A 16,971-nucleotide genomic window follows, 5' to 3' on the forward strand; every position below is an offset into this window, starting at 1 on the left:
GAGCTGCAAACGAAGATGGTTCAAGAACTTGAAGCCAAGTATCGAAAGAGTAAAATTTGGCATTGATGAAGTTGATTTTCCTTCTTCGCCATTATAAACATCTAGGAAGCAGGTTTATATTGTTCGGACAAATATCCAAGACACTTAAATAATGTAATGTTCAAATACTAATTCATAGACAGATCATATAAATGCATTCTTAGGTGGTCACTGATTGCTAGTAGATTACCTTGTGGGACTGTTAATGATGTGGGGACTTACTGGAACGCCCATTTGGGACTTACTGAAACATGTTGTAATTGTAAAACGAAAAGGAGGGAAGTTACTTGTTCATTTACCATACCAGAATGAAACAACCAGTCTGTTTTTTATTTTTAAATAATAATAATATAATTAAATATCTTATAATATTTAATTAAATCAATGACATAAACATCACTAACCAAACTAATAATAAACCAACATCCAACAACCACCATTAACCAAACATCATACCACAATAACCAATAATATGCACAGCAGAAACATAAAACATAACCAGCGACCTATAAGACTGCTGTCTAAGGTTCCAACAACACAACAAGACATAACCGTCAATGCTCATTCGAGATCATAAATCATCCTCCTCCTTATCGACATGATTTCAAGTAACATACATGCACCACAACAACAATTGAGATGCGTAAATATAATCTCAAATACTTAGTGAGGCAATCCTCCAATTTACTGGGCTATACACACAAGTAAAAAGACAAACAAAAATAATTCACAAATGCAAGCAAACCAGACAAATCTGAACACATGCGTTGACCGACACTCTTCGTCACCACACTCGACACTGAACCTTTGCATCGATCTATGCTTACTCGCGTCTCCACCAAAAACCTAGCTGCGTCGACCGACCCTCTCCTGGTATCGATCGACGCAGTCGTACGAAACATCTGTCGAACACTATCTCTCTCGACTTCTCTCGGTTCCAAAAATCGCCACAATGTCTGTGATGCCAAATCTGACCTCAACATGCCACAACCACCAGGAAAACCAAGCACAAACAAGCACAAAAGTGAAACGATCCGACCTTTTCTTAATACAATAATTAACTATTGATCTAATACTCACTAACAACCTAACCCCAATAAACCACAGCGGATAACATAAAGCAATACTATTTATCCAATAACCAATAACCAATAATCAATTCATCATAAACAGTAATAAACCATCCAACAAGTCCTTAACAATAAACAATAAACCTATTAACATTCTAACGAGTCAACTCTAGCAATCCTAATAGAGCCAGAAAACACATCAACGAGCCACTAAAACATCCTCCTCTTCATCACCTTGATTCCACGATCACACTTTGCCTTTACTTGCATAACAAACACAAATTAGATGTGTGAGTATTATCATAAACACTCTTCAAGGTGATCCTCCCATCTACTGGGCTATACACACAAGCGAAAAGATAAACACAATCAATAAACAGAAAAAACTAGCAAACAAAACAACTCTGAACATGAGTGTCAACTCTACACACTAGCGTTGACCGACGCACTCCTTACGTCGACCGATGCGGCAGCCTTGCATTGACCGAAACACTCGTTACGTCGAGCAATGACACATCCTTGCATCGACCGATGCAATTCTTACAAATCCCTAGATGCATTGACATATGCAACTTCTCGCGTTGCTGTCAAATCTCTAACTGCGTCGATCGATGCAGTCGCGCGACGCATCACTGCTTATGGTCTCCTCCATTTCCTCTTGGCTCCATGAAGCCGAAACCGAGTCCAAAGGCCACAAACGCTTATAACAAACACTCACAAACGACCACATAAGCAAACAACACCCAAAACACACAATCAAACATCTAATCGCTTAGTTCAGCCATGGTCACACAATCACCTTTGGGAATAACGAATCTAATTATAAATCCCACGAAAATAGCCTGTGAGCCTCAGATCTCCACTCACAGGGACATATCTCTCCAAAAATGGCTTAGAACTCACCAAAAACGCTCTTACAAACTTTTTAGAAGTTTTCTCTCTTTTCTTTTTTTCTGTCTGGAATGACAAAAATGGCTAAACTCTCTAAAACGTCAAGTATTCTCCTTTTCTAGCCGACATTAGGGTTTTCCAAAACCTAGAACATAGCAAAACAAAACCTTGTAGCGATTGATGCACAACCAACATTGATTGATGCACATCCCAAACCGGGATTTTGGTTTACGGGCGGTACAATTCTCCCCACCAATATAGATTCATCCTCGAATCTCGAACAACCATCATTCAAGGACTCCCGTGCAACCGTCTTCACGGCCCATACTTCCTTTGACTGATCTATGAAGGTTACCTCCAGGTGATAGACTCACGTTCTAGACATTATTTGCTCTCTACTTTTGGACTTTCCCTTACTCATAGGTCTCAACCTTAAGTTTTTGTTGGCTCCTCATCAGGCATTAGCCTGCATTCCATAGTATGGGCTCCTTATCGGGCCTAAGCATGCCCCCGAATAATCATCCAAAGTCGATGTACCAGCCATACTTTCAAGCCAAAAAGTCTTAGAATATCATGGTACTAGGAGAACTAAAACTCTCCACAGAGTGTTCAGGACCAACTGTCATTAGGGCAAACAATTCTGAACACGTCTCAATCATATCTCCTAACCAGGTCTCCCTCCTGTGGCTCGCGTAAAACATCACAATGTCCTACCAACTACATATTCCCTCACTAGAATACCTCATGACCATACAAAGATCATCAAAATGCCACAAGGGCCGCCTCTAAGGCCAAAAAATGTCCTACATAGGATCGCCACCAAGGCTAAACAAATGACTAAACAGACCGTCACCAAGACCAAACAATTGTCTTAATAAGGACCGCCACCAAGGCCAAACATCCCAAAGGACCATCACAAAGACCACACATCCCGAATGACCATCACAAAGACCATACATCCCGAAGGATCGTCACGAAGACCACACATCCGAAAGATCGTCATGAAGACCATACATCCTGAAGGTATGTCATGAAGACCACACATCCCAAAGGACCATCACAAAGTCCCCAGATCCCAAAGGATCGCCTAAACATGCCACATTGGCTAACCAGCTCACCACAAAGGCCACTCTATTGGTTTAGAAGCTCGTCACAAAGGCCACACAATGTTTCAAAAGACCGCCCCAAGGGCCACTGTAAGACCCTAACCCTAAAATTTCATACCAATATGTACTTGTCCGTTATTAAAATCAATATGCGACAGCGGCTAAGTAAATAACGGGTTAAATTAAAATTAAACATGCATCCAAATTCCATATGAGGTTCTAGTACAACGAGAGTCATGCAAATAAGCTATCACACTGTTTTAAAATACTAGACCGAAAGTAAAACTACCCAAAGCCACCATTCTCTCCCTTCATTTCCTCCGTCACGCGAGATGGTCAGCCACTTAAATCCAGATCCTCAGACCTTTCTTCCTTGCGACCATAAAAGGAGGCGTAAGCAAACAAGTTTGCGTAGTGCAAAGGTCATCCCGTATCACTAGGAACTGCTCAATAATCTCAATCCGACATAGGTATAATTCAATCAAGTCATGCATGTCAAATAAGCCATAGGATAGTTGTTCAATTTTTTTAGACTTACCATCGATGTATTGCAATAAAAAAAATTAACCAAGACAAGCAAGCAATCAAGACTAAATAAACCATTGGTCAAGAGATTGACCAAAGAACTCGGACACAGTCACGCACTCACCTTCATATTCGACCCTAGGTGCTAACTCTTGGTTTTCTCTTGTTCTAGACTCACGGTCCCCCGATTTGGTCTTGTTTAAAAACACGGACACATCAGCCATCGTTACCATCCATTGTTAAGACCGTAAAACTATCAAAGGACTAAGGCTGGAGGATCATTTACCGATCTTTCCTTCGACTAGGACTCTTAGGATCTCTCGGTTTAGGCTTGACAGATCTCTCTCTCTAGCGGCGGGTTAAGGATGTTTATGTGGTGCTCTCTCGAGAACTTAAAGTTATTAACCTATATATAGAGTCAACTAAACCGCCTTGGGCTTCCCAAAAAAGATAAGCCCTATCGCACCCTAAGTTTCCTTCTATTTTGAAACTATCCTTATCCTACCCGAATTGCCTTTTCCGCGAGTTTCCATTTCTCTCGAGTTTCCTTTTCCATGATTTAGTCTAAATCCTTGGCAATAATTTCTGAGTTCCCAGGCCGTCCATCAGTGAATGCATGACCATGGCTGATCTAAGCCTAAGAATCCTTTGTTTTGCTTGTTGTGTGCCTGTTTGTGTTGTTTTCTTGTATGCTTTTGGTTGGTTGTTAGTTCTCATGAGTTTTCAGGAATTTTTGGAGAGTTTCAGAAGATTTGGAGGAATTGGAAAACGGATCTTCAACTTTCGGCTTCGAGCAGAACGCGTCTGCAGAGTCGGTGTCGATCGAGCCAGTTGGGTGTCAGTCGACACCAAGGGGTTGACGGCACAGAGACTTGGCGAGTGTACGTTCGAGGGTTTCTGGGTCGAGGAGGGGTGTCGGTCGATACCAAGAGGTGGTGTCGGTCGATACCAAGAGGTGGTATCGGTCGACACCAAGGAGTAGTGTCGATCGGCATTAAAGGGCAATGTCGGCCGACTCCATTTTTTTTAGGATCGTCTGATACTTATTTCCCTGGTTTGTTTCTGTTTGTTTGTTGCTTGATTAATATTAGAATCTCAGTTGTTTGAGTGTATAGCCCAATAGATGGGAGGATTGCCTTACTGAATACTGAGTGTTTATGACAATATTCACGCATCTCAATTTGTGTTTGTTGTGCATGTTAAGGAAAAGTGTGATCGTGGAATCAAGGCGATGAAGAGGAGGATGTTCTAGTGGCTCATTGATTTGTTGTTTGGCTTCTGTTAGGGTGCTAGAGTTGAATCATTAGAATGTTGTTAGGTTTATGGGTTAATGTTTTATTAATGATTTATTATTGTTATTGAGTTATTGGTTATTGGATATTGGTATCGTTTGATTATTCTGCTGTTTTGCTTGAATGCGGTTAGGTTTTTAGTGAGTATGTGGTCACTAGATTATAATTATTATATTGTTTTAAAAATGGGTCATGTCGTTTCAGAGATACTACTCAGACGTGTTCAGAACTGTTTGCTTTAAGGAAAGTTGGTCATGAACAACTCTCTGGGGAACTTTGGTTCTCCTAGTACCATCATATTTTGAGTCTTTGTGGCTTGAGAGTGTGGTTGGTATTTCAACTTTGGATAACAATCCAGAGGTGCACTGTAGGGTGGCAACCCGAGAGACGAATATTGGACTTCCCTTATATATTATGGCGTGCGGGCTTAGGCACGATAAGGAGCCAACGAGCGACACTAGTCGTTCGGGTCAACCGACATCCTCCTGTTGTCGACGGACATTGACGACCTCGACCCAAAAACTCTAGTAGTGTCGACCGACACCTCCACCTGGTTTCGACCGACACCTTCCCAAGTCCTCGCGCCGTCAACTCATCGGGACTAAGCCCTTTCAATAGACGGCTGATACTTGTTTATCTTAGTTTGTTTGTGTTGTTTGTTGAGTGTTAAACATTGGATTCTCAGTTGCTTGTGTGTACAGCCTAGTAGATGGGAGGATTGCCTCGCTGAGTGTTTATGACAATACTCATGCATCTCAATTGTTGTTTGTGGTGCAGGTAAAGACAAAGTGCGATACACTGAAAATAAACCTCTTGTTTATGGTAAACCCTCAGGACAAGAGGTTAATCTGGATAAATCTTCTATTATGTTTGGCAAAAAGGTCCCATCTGATATTCTATCTCACTGAAAATACGTTATTGGTATTTCTAAAGAGGGCGGTATGGGTTCGTATTTGGGTATTCCAGAAATTCTCCAGGGTTCAAAAACTAAGGATTTTAGCTATGTTAAGGATCGGTTGGATGACCGAGTAAATGGTTGGTCTGCGAAGTATTTATCGAAGGGGGGTAAGGAGATTATGATTAAGTCGGTGGCGATAGCTCTTCCTACCCATGTTATGTCGTGTTATAAACTACCGCAGGAACTGACATCCAAATTAACGAATGTTATTTCTACCTTCTGGTGGAAGTCGAATGATAAGGCTCGTGGTATGCATTGGGTAGCTTGGGATAAAATGTGTAAAGATAGGTGTGAAGGGGGCCTTGGTTTCAGAGCTCTGGATCAATTTAATGATGTTATGCTGGCGAAACAGTTCTGGCATGTTATTCATTGTAAGACTTCCTTAATGGCTCGGGTAATGAGAGGCCGATCTTTTAGGAATAAACATCCTCTTATGGCCAAAAAACCGTATAAACCTTCCTTTGCTTGGAGGAGTATCTACTCAACTAAGGCACTGGTGGAGCAAGGCGCGAGGTGGGCGTTAGGCTCTGGCTGTTCTATCTCGGTTTGGCGTGATCCGTGGTTACCAGATATTCGGCCAAGACCAGCTAATGGTCGAGGTTGATTGTTGCTTCCGAGTTTGATGGTTAACCATTTAATTAATCCAACTACGAAGGATTGGCACTTACCTATACTAGAGGAGTTTTCCTATCCTGTGGATATATCGATTATTCGCAGTATAGCGGTCATTACATTTTATAAACCAGACCACCTAGTATGGCATTTTACTAAGTCGGGGAAGTATTTGGTGATATCAGGCTATCAGTTAGCACGAGAATTAATTGTGGAAGTTGAATACAGGCCTACGTGTATGGCTCTTTGAGCCCAAGCGTGGAAACTGGAGGTTCCCTTGAAGGTTCAACATTTCTTCTGGCAGATCGCTTCTGGTACTCTCCCTGTATTGGAACGGCTTACGCATCGAGTTGTATGATGTGATACCCTGTGTAAACGGTGTGGTTTGGCAACAGAGACCATCAATCACGCTCTTTTTGAGTGTCAGCGTTCGCGGAGTATATGGGAGCTGTCTCCTTTACGCTAGATCCGGAAGGCTTTCCATATGCTTCAATCTATGCAAATTTGGATTTTATATATTGGCGGGCAGCATCACAATCGAGGATTTCTGACAACACTCTTCATGTTCCCTGGATGCTTTGGTTAGTCTGGAAAGATAGGAATAAAAAGGTTTTTGAGGGAATGGAGGCGGAGCCGATAGATATTTTAAATCAGGCGACTGATGACAAATTATTGTGGGATGACGCCAAATCTTTCACCGGGAGTTATTCAAATCCTTTGGATTCTTTGGATGACGGGGATTCTTCTCCCTGTTGTCAGATCGATGGTTCATGGAATAGTTTGGATGTTCTCCAGGGTTTGGGGTGGTGGTTTTGTAGTGGTGATGATTTGACGTTTCTTCTGGGAGACTGAAGTCAGCGACACGGCCTTACTCCCTTACATGCTGAGCTTCAAGCCCTGACCTGGGCTATGGAGTCTATATTAGCGGCAGGAGTGGATTGTCAAGCTTTTGAGACGTATTGTGGAGAGTTACTCGCGATGGTGCAGAAGCCCGATGATTGCCACACTTTCTCGAAGGAGGACTTTTCTAGGATCAAATCATCTTTCCCTTCCTTCACCCTGAACATGATCCCTCGTGATTCTAACGCAAGGGCAGATTGTTTAGCCCGTTCTTCAAGAACTTTAGTTTATGAAATTTCTTTTGTAAACTCTTTTCCTCCGGTTTGGGCAACCAACCTATGAGTTCTCTTTTAATTTATTAATGTTTGGTTGAAATTAGATAATTGTGTAAATATTTATAAAAGATTAGAAATAGGGGAAAAATAAAGCTATAATATTTTTAATAGAAAAACAATTATTTTCAAGGGCTACAATTATTAGGATAAAAAAATAAGATTTTTTTTAAAACAAAAAGAAAAATTTAAAGGTGCTCTTAAATCAAGAGGTTATTCAATTATTGGTGTTAAATTATTAATTTATGTTATCGATTAAAAGTCGGTGTATATTATTATTTTCAATTATAGTATAATATAATTAATAGTATGTGTATATATATATATTAAAACTTGTGACTATGTTTGTTAGTTTTTAATATAAACTTTTTATATTATAAATTCATGTAACCAAATAAAAGTAGAAGGATTTAGTGCATATTATTATTTAGAATTCTACATAATATAAATAAGTATAATAGTTTGAGTGATCTGTATTATTTATCGTTTTCAAAATTCAAAAATGGTGAAATTCGTTTAACGAAGGTATATATAAAAAAAGAGAAAATATTAATCAAGTGTTCAGAATATGTTTTCTTAAACTTTATTATGTATTTAGTACTTAAACTACAAACAATTACCATGTATATGTAATAACACTAGCATTAAATTCACCAGTTGTTTCTTTGCCAGTTCACTATTTGGGACTCCGGTTAGTCACCAAATGTCTCACCCTTGCATACTGTTCGTCGTTGTTGGAACAGGTTCGAAAAAGGATTGGGTCGTGGATGACCCGTTATGAGAGAGAATGAGTTTGACGAATTCCGTCCATGTACTCCAACTCATTGACTCTGGTCTAGTGTATATTCAGTATAAATATGGTAACATATCAATCTGTGTGGATCTACAACATCCGCGAACCAAAATGTGTATTTTGGGGATGGGTGTCGATCGACACCAATGGGGTGTAGGTCGACACCAATAAATTCTAGTTCGACTATATTGACTTAATTCTTGATTTTGGTCTGTTTGGTTTAAGGAAACCATGGAACCGGGGTATTTAAGTGTGAGGACGACCTAGGTCGTGGTTGTTTTGTTGTTTTGGCTGCTTAACAGAGAAAAGAGAGAGAGAACAGAAGGAGAAAAGAAACGTTTGAGAGTTCTTTAGTTTTTGAGAGGATTGGTGAGATTTCTTGGTTGTTCTTGAGAGATTTGAGGCTAGGAAGGTTGGATTCGTTGCTGTCTATCAGAATCTTCCTGCAAAGAGGTGAGTACATTACCATGGCTTATCTAAGCTAAGATCTCTAGTTTTTCTATGATTCGGTGATTATGTGATTGTTTCCTTTGTGTTCTCTATGGTTTTTCGTGCTTGTTATGGCTGGGTTTTGCTTCTGAGGATGCATTAAGCAGATTGGAGAAGCTTGGAAACGAGATTCGGAGTTTGTGATCGAGGGAAATCAATGCTCGGCATCAGTGTCGGACGACACCAGTTGGGGTGTCGGTCGACACCAACGCGAGGACGATTCGATAACTTTGGGGAGTCTCATTCGACACCATGTGGAGGTGTCGGTCGACACAATATAGGGTTTCGATGATGTCGAGAAGGGTGTTGACCGACGCCAGATTGCTAGTGTCAGTCGACAAATTTGCAACGGATGATGCAATGCATTTATAATGCCTGGTTTATTTTATTGATTGTTGTTTGTGGCATGTAGAGATCTTATTGCTTGTGTGTATAGCCCAGTATATGGAAGGGTTGCCTCACTGAGTGTTTATAAAATACTCATGCATCTTAATTTGTGTTTGTCGTGCAGGTAAAGGTAAAGTGTGATCGTGGAATCAAGGCAATGAAGAGAAGGATGTTCTAGTGGCTCGATTGGTTGTTGTCTGGCTTATTTTAGGTTGTTATAATTGGGTCAATAGAACATTATTAGGTTGCTGGTTCCTTGTTCTATGTTGTTTGGTTTATTGGTTTAGTTGTTATGGTTAATACTGGTTATTGAATATAGGTTATTTAATGGTTTATTGGTATTAAATATTTTTTCGTTGTTTGGTTTGATTGTGATTAGATGACCAATGGATATGTGACCACTAATTTAGTATATTTATTATTAAAAAATATGAGTCCAGTCGTTTTAGGATCTAACTAGTGTGAAAAATTAAAATGAAACTTGATATATATATATGTCCAAATGCAAGATAAAAAGGAAATCTGATAAGCCAGAATGACATGTTTGGGATTTTTAGTTCCCTAAAATATTAAAAAGTGTCCAGCCAATTCTATCCAAGTGACAAACGAGAAATTTTAAATGATATTACCATCAAAACCATCCGAGAAACAAACCGTAATTTTTATAGCATAGTCATTTTATAAAATAATGAATTTTTAACTGAAATACGTTAAGTTACAGAGAATAGAATAAGTTAAGTTATTGGTTTAAACCGTTTTCGCCTTCTAAGCCCTAGGAGAAATCACAAACAAACACACAGGAATAAGAAAAACAGAGAAGTACGCATATATTAACAAGAAAACGTCATTGCATGATAAGCAAATCAGATTACCATATAAGTCTGATGAAACACAGGAAGATAAGTAAGATCTTGGGATTGTCCCCAAGCTCTAATAACCTGAAAAGCTCGCTTCCTGTTCTCATCAAGAACCTTCTCAGAATCAACTTCAGAGAAAACCTTCTCGCAGTTCATAGGGGTGCCGTGCTTACTTAATAAAAAATGGGGCAATAGCCCTAGGCCACATCCTCGATCATATTTTTTTAGGCCACATTTGACAAATATTTTTTATAGATTTATTCAGTTAATTACAATGCTTAAGTGTTTTTAACTGTAAATTTGAACTTTATCATTATTATCATTAACCTTTTTGTTATCATCTTTTATAAATTTTAGTATTTGATTCAAAAACTCTATAAATTATTTTTTAACACAAATTTTAGATGATATATTGTTAGTTATGTTTTCTAAAATTTTACATTACAAAATTTCGCCCCAAGCCTCTCAAATCATTGGCACGGCAATCATCATAGCACAAGCTTCCAGAAGCTCAAGGCTCAGCCTTTGGCTCACAGAGCTCCTACCAGAGATCTTCCTCTTGATAGCTCTAACAATCTCGGTTCCGTTAAACTCGTCGTTGTTAATCTGAGCACAAATCCTCATGTTCATTCCCCAATTACCAATAATCCACAAATCCTCATGTTCATTCCTCATGCCCACAATCAAAAGCGATAAACACATACACAAGAGCTTAGTTACCAATTGTTTGATCAATTAGGGGAGATTTATCGAGACCTAAACCAGTTCTTTCTTCTCAGTCAGTCCCCTACGCTGGATGAATCCTCTCTCTGGGGCATGTGTGTTCATCTGGTCATCAACTTTAGGGAAGACCAACAACACAAAGAAAAGAAAATTGATAATTTTACTTTGGACTTGTCAAGTAGGAGCAGCATACTGTAACACCACCATATGCTCTAACAAGACCTCCAATTCCAAGTTTGATTCGACAAAATATCTAACGAGAGAAGGAACAAACAAGAGGATTTTGCATTGTACAATAATTAATCTTTATTATTATTCCTCATTAGCTCACATGTAATAAACATTATAATGTGTCGGCTGTACGATCTTGGTGTCCACGACAGTTCTTGACAAACATGGTTGTTTTTATGATGTAACCACTCTAGAGGTTATATGGTTCACCCCGTTACAAACTCCCTCTTCCTGTTTTCAATTATTGATCGATATAATTTTATTACGGGATGGGGTTACATGGCATATTTAAAATTTAATTTTTTTTTTATTGATTTAGTGTTACAACTAGAAAAAATAATTATTTTATCATATCAATATTAGAATAATACATATATCTAATTAATTTGATTGTAAAAAAATAAATTTTCACGTCGAGATTTAAATCCTAAAATTAACAATCAAAGTAGTATAAGACAATCTTAGAAAATAAACAAAACAAATTAACAAATAAATATAATTTAAAAAATATTTTTTTTGGGAAAGAAAGTTCGTTCTCCGGTATACTCCGGGTTAAACTCTAGTCTAGTTTAAAATCCTATATATGTTATTCTAAGGGGGTGTATTCAATCTAATATTTCAAATAATTTTAGATTTTATGAGATTTTGATTTTACGGAAGTTGATATGAATTATTATAAAGTTCTTTCAAATCCTACCTAAACACATGATATTTGATTTTTTGTATTTTTAACTAAATAAGTCATCTGAATACCTCCAGAATTTCTATAAATCATTAAAATCATAAACAGTTCTAAATAACAGTTGATTTTAAGGTGGATTTTTAAATCATTAGTTCAATAATAGTAAATTTCAGGAGACTTTTTAAAATCCATGATTGAATAACATAGGATTTGTAAATTTTACTCAAATCACTTAGAATGTCAAGTTAAATATATCCCCTAAATGTTTTACAGATTTGGATTTTATTGTTATTATTAAGGATTCTCGAAGATTTTAGAATATTTCTTTAGTTCAAAATACATAAATCTTAACCTTGTGGTTTTAGGTAGGATTTAAAAGGATTTTATAATAAATCATACAAACTTCGTTAAAATCATCAAAATTATATAAAAATTCACTAAAACAAAAACCAGTTAAAATGTTATACTGAATACACCATATAAACTTCTAAGAAATGATACCCACATATTAATTGGTTACCATTTTAAGGAGTTCGACTCTTTTCTACCTCATTAATATCATTATTTGTTTGTTTTTTTTTTCTGAATAGAGCTACCATGAGAATTCTATTATTACAACTGAAGCCTATTTTCCAAAAAAAAAGAAAAAAAAAAAGAAGAAGGTAAAACAGCTATGGAATTACCGTCGCTAATTTTGCTGCCCGATGATAGCTATGACATATTCACCTTTGTAGTTTTGTTGTTAATGCAGTAGCCAATTTTGCAACTGAAACTCTTGGTAAATGTTGGATATAAGATTCACCCCCAACATTTGTAGAAGCCTAAATAGAAAACCAATCAGATTTTAAGGTTTCAAATATTTGGCTGCAGGGACAAAATCGTCATTTGCGAAATCTTATGTCAACGACTCACTATAAATACTAGAGGTTATTATCAGGCACGGGATCCAAACTTTGGGCAATCAGAGAGAAAATAACATTTAGTAATCGTATTTACTTCACTTTGCGGTTTGATTGTCATTTTCTGTAAACTCTTTTTTCGATTCTACGTTAATAAAAAGACCAGTTATGATTTTATCCCCAAAAACTTTCGTACTATTTAAATTGTCGATTTCCTATATCAACACATAAAGGTTTTGTTTAATTAGTCAGTTATCAATTTTTTTGAACTGACAGTTTTTTTAGGCGAATGTGGCGGTTCTGAAGAGAGCATTTCCAATATAAGAGTAATGATATCAGACAACAACAATTAACTACGCGAATGTGGCCACGTATGCATATTGTTTTTAGCTACGACATTTAGTCCACAAATGTATCTTTCATCGTAATTTTGATTTTAACTAGATATTTTTGATTATGCCAAAACAGAGAAATACATCGCTAAATCCATGGTTTTTGAAGTGGTTTTTTAAAAATAAAATAATATTGTTCAACAAGAAGAAACAATTATGTTACAAAACTCCACAGTTAAACGTGTTTATGTTAAAGTAGTGTCAGAATGGGTTATCTTCCAAAAAGTTATTGTCGGAACTATACGAGTGATGACAAAACACGAGGAAAGATCATGATGTGATTTGTAGAGACGGTAACAAGTGTTTAAAGCTTCCCGAACGTAGCAAACCAACTGTCGGGTATGGATGGGCTCACGGACCCAGTGAAAGGACGTGAGGCCTATTAAAAAAGGTGGATTCAGGAGTCAGAAGTGGACATGGGGCCCAATAAAAAGTGGCGGTAGAGACATTAAATAAAGAAAGATTAGTATTTAGATTTTACAACTATATTAAGTTTATATGTCGGTATAAGTTTATAAATGAAGAATAGAGTATAGATTTTATATATAAACGATATTATATATTGGTTTGGATTTATAAAAAAAAAATTACGATGTAGAATTACAATTAAACCGGTACCCAATGCTCAGCTGGAACACAAGTTCATCCATTTGAGTTTTATGTCATGATCACCTCGAAACAAAGGATCATGTTTTTCACTTGTAGCTACACGACACCAGTATGGACTGCAGCACTTTGTGCAACATCTCTCATATTCCCCTCTTGATCAAATCTAAACTTTCTTAGTTTGATACAGCTTTCAAACTGCGATACATTTTCTATCGAAGGAGTGCAATGGGTGGAAACAAGTGCCCATTGCGCTTGTGTGGATAGATAAACGAATTCACAACCAATTTTCAGTGATTCGGGCTACAAGCGACGAGAGATTTTAACAATACCTCCAAGTTTCGTTTGCATCTAGGAGTTAATTTTCGTTTTTCAAATTTATTCTCATCAAAAATCTTATTCGCATTTGATGTAATAAACATTATTCTTTTTAACATATAATTTAACCTTACATTAAAAANAAAAAAAACATATATATATATATATATATATATATATATATATATAAAGAGAGAGAAAGAAACTTTGTTAGAAATGTCATTTTTGATATCCTTTTAAAAATACTCATTTTGAACATTTTATTTTTTACTCTTTTTTACGCAATTACAATATGTTAAATTAATTTTTGAAATTTTTTTTAGGTTTAGATTCTCTATTTTACATTTAAGTTTAGGGGTAGGGTTTATATATATTTAAAGTTTAGGATTTAGAATTTAGTCATTTTATATATTAAAAAGGAGTATTTTTGAAAATTCCGAATATATCTATATATATATATATATATATATTATACAAGATGTGAAATTGTGTATTGACGGCACTTTTGTTAACCAAACTACTGTATATATGAAAATGAAATATATATGGCTTAATTCTTTATATATATATATATATATATATATATATATATATATATATATGAAAATGAAATATATATTCATTTTATAATGAAAGGTTGACTTACAATTAAGCATAACAACATAAATGGTCCAATGCCAAAAAAAATTATATATATATATATATATATAGAACCATACCACATTCTTGCACCAAATCATCAACTTCAAATTAAACCATTAGCATACTGATAAAGGGAGAAGACAGTTTGATTCAAGATAAAAACGAATACCTAAAATGAATCTAGAAGTCAAAACAAGAATGAAAAATATAACAAAGAAGCAAAGTGTTTGATCGAGTAGCGAGGAAGCAGCCCGTTCAATGGCTCTATTCTTCATTTGAGCGACATATTTGCCCTTTCATATTTCCAATTTCCCTTTGTTTTAATCTTGTTGGATTTATATGGTTACTTATTATGGTTTGATTTATATGTATTTTGACTTTATATGTGCATGACTCATGAGTGTGACGTATACGTTCCCCAACCTATACCTAGGAGCTTATAGCCTATGTCATATTTCTCGTAGGCGTTAGATCGATATATAGATATAGTTAAAATTAGCAGTTAAATAGAGAAGATTGTAATTTGCAATAAGAATTTCGGTTCAGTAAATATCAGATTGGATTCGTCGATTGTTATGAACAACAAATTTTAATATGATATAATATGAATGATTTGATATGCCTTTTTTTGGTTCAAATTAGACTTGTAGTTAAATGTACTTTTGATTTTCCAACTTTTGATTTTTGTTCTTATTTTTGTTAATTTTAAATTTAGATTCATTTTTATAAAAAGAGTGAATCCATATATACTTATTAAAATATAACTAATATTTTAATACTTCATTATTTCCTCAGTAAATAATGAAACATATTTTATTTTGAAAATATTAAAGTTCTGTTGAAAAGAAATGTAGATAGTATTATCCAAATTATATCTTTATATATACCACTTATATAATCACAGTTACATGTTTAAATCTTATTTGCTTGAATACGTGTATGATTTAAATCTTAGGATGTGAATCGTTGCAGCGGTTGGAGCTTGGATTAGAGTGCTTTTTAAATACCATATTCAGCATAGTTTGTAGTGGTGCAGTTTAAAGAAAACTGAGACAAATCCGCAGCCGACTAACTGCGGATCGTTTTTGCATACAAATATATTTGGACCACAACGGTTTCTTATCCACACTAAAAATAGAGCAATGTAATCCACAGACAGATATATTTGTCTCACCAAAAGTTACCATTCATACCCTTAACATTCATTCAGCATTCAGTTTAGTTTTAGGGTTTAAAGTTTTTTAGGTTTATTTTGTCCACAAAGATTTTAGGTTTATAAGTAGCAAAATAATATAATGTAAAAATCAATATTGTTGATTTTGTAGTTGTAGTTTTGTTCGTAGTGAATATTAATCAAATATAGCTTTCATCCTACTACGGCTCTGACTGGTAGAACTAATAATATCATTGAAAGTTTGTAGAAACTGTGAAAATTTGAAAGAAAATATCATTAACAGTAAGTAGAAAATAAACAAAATGTCTCTTGGATGTGTCCAAAAATGAAAATCACGAAAGAATAGAACAAAGGGACAAAAATTCGACTTTTGTATGCTAATTAACGGTGTCAAAATGGTTAACCCAACCCAACTCAATTCATTATCCAATGAGTTAAAAGTTAAATGAATTTATGAGTTACTCAACTCATTTAACAATTGGGTTGATCCAACCCATGAATCCATTTAGTTAAATGAGTTAGATGAATAATTAGGTTGTGGTTTCATTTTCCTATTAGATGAACTACAATTTAAATTATAGAGGAAAAATCAGATTTTCTATTTTTGGCGGGAACATTGTGGTTTTGAGATTTTGGCGGAAAATTATGGTTACTATTTTTGGCGGGAATTCACATTTGGTGATTTGCGTTTTTGGCGAGAAATTTACAGGTTTGCGTTTATGGCGAGAAATTTATGGATTTTCATTTTGGCGGGAAATTTATGTTTGCGGGTTTGCGTTTATGGCGGGAAATTTATAGGTTTACGTTTATGGCGAGAAATTTATGGGTTTGCGTTTTTGGCAGGAAATTTACAGGTTTGCATTTTTGAGGGGAAATTTTACGGGTTTACGTTTTGGCGGGAAATTTACGGGTTTGCGTTTTTGGCGAGAAATTTATGGGTTTGCGTTTTAGTGGAAAAATTGCGGGTTTGTGTTTTTTGGAGAGAAATTTACAGGTTTGCGTTTTTGGCGGAAAAATTGTGGGTTTGAGATTTTGGCGTAAAATTGCGGATTTGAATTTTGGTGAGAAAATTGTGGTTATGCGTTTTGGCGGGAAAATTATAAATTCTGAATT

General features: G+C 36.0%; 1 protein-coding gene across 1 annotated transcript; it reads left to right on the plus strand.

The window, feature by feature from the left end:
- On the plus strand, nucleotides 5,865–6,485 carry LOC109129494 (uncharacterized mitochondrial protein AtMg00310-like). The gene has a single exon (XM_019237757.1). The coding sequence runs from the start codon at nucleotides 5,865–5,867 to the stop codon at nucleotides 6,483–6,485; it is 621 nt and encodes a 206-aa protein (XP_019093302.1).

This window comes from Camelina sativa, chromosome 16, assembly GCF_000633955.1.
Source record: "Camelina sativa cultivar DH55 chromosome 16, Cs, whole genome shotgun sequence".
NCBI classification, from domain to species: domain Eukaryota; kingdom Viridiplantae; phylum Streptophyta; class Magnoliopsida; order Brassicales; family Brassicaceae; genus Camelina; species Camelina sativa.